The following is a 4219-nucleotide window of genomic DNA, read 5'->3' on the forward strand; positions in this document are numbered from 1 at the left end:
ATCACAACCGTTGCGCACGATCAACGGTGTGTAATGTTCATGTTATTAACTTTTCATGGTACGACATTGTCATTTTGGAGCTAGAATAGCTGCGACCATATCAAATAGCAAAGAAACTCATAAATGATATAAAATCCTCCATCAAAAAAAATTGAAATGACCAAATTTATCAATTGATATGTATTGCTTAAAATTCAATTATAAATTTTGAATTACCTTGACATCATACTTTTTAACCTTAAATAGAAAATGATATCTTTCATAAAATTGCCTAAGCTCACTTTCCAAATTTTCTAAAACACTAAATTTTCTTAAGATCTCAATCAATTTTATTTTTTACTTTTTCTCAAATTTTAGGAAGTTTTCTAATTATATTTTTTTAAACCACTTCATGTCTATCCATACATCTTAATTTACAATTGACCATATGTTTATTTATTAATTCAAAAAAAATTTAAATAGACAGTACGGTCACCTACCACTTAAGGACTCTCTCGTAAAACAAAAGAATTGAAAGTGTCACATAAACTTAAATCCAAGCACAATAGTTGGGGAACAATGGAGGAAAACACAAGCCAGCCAATATAAACCTCACAAACCTTACTAAGAACCCTAAAATTTAGCTTTAAATTAAATTATTGAGCACTGTGACATAGGGAATCTTACATCAATCTTACATGGCGACGATACAGATGCCAATCACGCTAATAAAAACAAAAAGATCAGTTCAATCTGAATATAGTATATGGGAGAACTAAATTGAATCTTATATACCTCAGAGATATATTGAATATCGTCTCTAAAGATTTCTAGAGGGGAATTCTGTGTGATTCGGGCATTTTTCTCTATAGCAGGCAGCACTTGCAGATTTCTGGAGACATCGGTAAGCTTTATACGGCCTATAATTACTGTAGCGTGTGGGATTTTGCTTATTTCAGTGATTTGTGTGCTTGAGCTGAGTATTTGCTCAGAACAATGATTTGAAATAAATTTCATTGTCTGTCGAAATTTGGGTTCACTGCAAACGCAGAGTTTTGATATTCAGTCGAGTATCAGCAAATTTTTGGTTACACTGCAAAAATAGTGGCTGTACAATTTAGGGTATACTGGGAAAACCGAAACCAGATCTACAGCAAGAGTTATGGCTTCTTATATGCTATCTGTAGGTAAAGAAATTGCTGGTAACCCGGGCAATTTGATGAGCTCTGTAGTGCCCTTATTGAAACTTTTATGCCTGAGTAGCATAGGGCTAGTACTTGCACATCCTAAAATGAAATTGATCCCCAGAGAGACCTTTGAACTTCTGAGCAAGCTTGTGTTTGCCCTGTTTCTCCCCTGCCTGATCTTCACAGAGCTGGGGAAATCAGTCACCTTGGAGAATATGAGAGAATGGTGGTTTATCCCAGTTAATGTTATGATTAGCACAGCAATAGGGTGCATTTTGGGCTACTTGGTAGCTCTGATATGCAGGCCACCTCCTCAGTTTTTTAGGTTCACTGTTGTAATGACAGGATTTGGAAACACAGGAAACCTTCCAATTGCCATAATTGGATCTGTCTGTCATACTAATGACCACCCATTTGGTCAACACTGTAATACAACAGGAGTTGCTTATGTTTCCTTTGCACAATGGGTTGCTGTGATTTTGGTCTACACCTTTGTGTACCACATGTTGGAGCCTCCTGAGGAGTTTTATGAGATTGTTCCCGAGGATGGGGAGATTGAGAGAGAGGAGATTAGCGATGCCACCGTGCCTCTGCTCTTTGAAGCTGAGTGGCCCGGCATGCATCACAAGGAGACAGAGCATTGTAAAACCCCTTTCATTGCTAGGATATTTAGGAGCATGTCTGGAAACGTGGAGTATAATTCTGCAGAGCTGGGTCGTCATGAGGAGGAGGGGCTTGCAGAAGGTGGTAGCCCTAAATCTGTGAGGTGTTTGATGGAGCCGAAGGTAGTGAGAAAGGTCAGGATTGTGGCAGAGAGGACTCCAATACAACATATTCTTCAACCACCAACTATAGCATCCCTGTTGGCCATTATAGTAGGCATGGTTCCCCAGCTTAGATCCTTTTTGTTTCAGGAAGATGCCCCTCTTTCCTTCTTTACAGATAGCCTTCAGATTATGGCAGCTGCTATGGTGCCCTCTGTGATGCTGGTTCTTGGAGGATTATTTGCTGAAGGCCCAGTTAAGTCAGAGCTTGGAATCAGGACTACAATTGGTATTATTTTCACTAGGCTTGTGCTTCTTCCAATTGTTGGTATTGGTGTGGTGGCGTTGGCTGGGAAGCTGAATATCGTTGTTAGTGGAGATAAGATGTTTACCTTTGTGCTTCTTTTGCAATACACTACACCAAGTGCAATCTTGCTTGGGGCAATGGCTAGCTTACGGGGTTATGGACCAAAGGAAGCCTCTGCACTTTTGTTCTGGCAACACATCTTTGCTTTGTTTTCTCTTTCAATTTATGTGACAGTCTATTTCAAATTATTGAATTTTGTGTAGCAACTGTTGCAGAGTTTTTCTACCTAAAAAAAAATATTTTCTGTAACTTTATGTGAATTTGATTGATACCAGCAAAGCGTGTGATCCACTCTTTCATTTTGCTGGTGAAGGTTCAAATTGTGTTGTTGGTCACTAGTGGCTTTGTTTCTTTTGAGTTGCAGTTTCTTTCTTCTGTAGATTTAGCCAGTTATATTTTCGTTAGATTCAAACTAATAATAATTGATGCTATTGTAGTTTCTGGTACTTTTGGAGTGAAACTCCATACAAAATGTTTGCAAATATATTGCTTTTAATGAACTTCAGATATTCTTATGGTTTTCTTTCTTATAATGAAGCTCAATTTTCAATTTCAGTCCTTATTTTTGTCTTGAATAAGCACTCGGAAGGTTTAATTGCTTGTGTGGGGAAGCACAATTGCTAATGTTTTTTGGAGTTTCATGTTTGATTAATTTTATTTTGTGTTAATATTTAATCTGAAAAGCCAGGAGATTTTATGTGCATGTTTTAATTAAATTCGAGACTTCATTTTAGTGTTATGGGATTTGTATTCTACAATTTCTGTTGCTTGATTGATAAATTGTTCTTTTACTGAGTTGTTTAAAAAATTTAAATAATTAATTTTTAGCTCACTCTTGGCTCAAATTTCAGTTTATTTGTAAGACTTTTGTTTGTAAAAGTTGTTGCTTTTCTTGTGTAAAACTATTTTTTAACGAGTAATGTTGATGAATAGAGTGAATCATGTTGAAACCTTGCCAGATGATCAGGATTTGGTTTTTACTTTTATCAAATATTTTTTACTTCATCCAATTGCTTATCTTTGTCAACTGTCCAGTTTTATCTGTGTTGTTAACTTGGGGATTAGATTTATTGAATCTCAGAACAGCATCAGATTGGTTGAACTCCAGTTTGATGGGATAATCTAGAATCTCAGTCTATACTTGGGATTCTTGAGGGAGGAGCACCAAAATTCTTATCTGTTGCATATGAGGAGATTTGGCTATGGTATAGGTATTCCATGTTAGGGTTCTATTTTTCTCTAATTTATACTAATGTATTTTTCACTTTTCTTTGTTTGAAAATTAAAATCCTTAACAGAGGAACCCACAAGAATGACAGCAATCCAGATCATAAGTGCCCACTCATGAATGTTTTATGAAATTGAGAAGTTAGTGATGGAGATTTTTCAAGACAAACTAACTGCAGTGCAGCTCTAAGCCTGACTGGAAGTCTTGGAATGAATAGATTCTAATGAAAGCAACAATAAACATAAAGGTATCTTATACTTTCTATGAGCTTACATAAATAAACTGAGAACTTCTTAGTCCTGACAGATATGCATGGATTTTGTTCTACCAATCATATAAAGGGTACTTTGCATAGACAGATTTAGCAGGGCAGATTCTACTTCCCGTGGTAGATGTTAAGTGTGTGGTTCTTACCGAGCAACATGCCATTGCATACATAAACAAGTGAAAAATTGAGGTAGTCTTAGATACACTGAACTATAAAGGGGACAGATAGGAAGTTGCCGAGAAAGGAGAATGGGACCAAAAGATAAATTTATAATTTGACATGGAAAACGGTCAGTGTATGTTTTCTATGTGCTTCCTCAGACTAGTTCATCTCTCTTTGTGTGATCCCAAACCTAGCTCTAGTCTGGGTTCATAAGACTTGAAATTTTTGTCTTGCTTATTGGCTTGGACAAAACTCTCATTAAAT

At 36.4% G+C, this 4219-nt stretch overlaps 1 protein-coding gene across 1 annotated transcript; it reads left to right on the forward strand.

The window, feature by feature from the left end:
* Window positions 1-524: 524 nt before the first annotated feature.
* On the forward strand, window positions 525-2830 carry LOC131060521 (protein PIN-LIKES 2). The gene has a single exon (XM_057993760.2). The coding sequence runs from the start codon at window positions 1142-1144 to the stop codon at window positions 2498-2500; it is 1359 nt and encodes a 452-aa protein (XP_057849743.1). The 5' UTR covers window positions 525-1141; the 3' UTR covers window positions 2501-2830.
* Window positions 2831-4219: the final 1389 nt, after the last annotated feature.

The sequence above is a fragment of the Cryptomeria japonica genome, chromosome 2 (genome assembly GCF_030272615.1).
Source record: "Cryptomeria japonica chromosome 2, Sugi_1.0, whole genome shotgun sequence".
Lineage (NCBI taxonomy): Eukaryota > Viridiplantae > Streptophyta > Pinopsida > Cupressales > Cupressaceae > Cryptomeria > Cryptomeria japonica.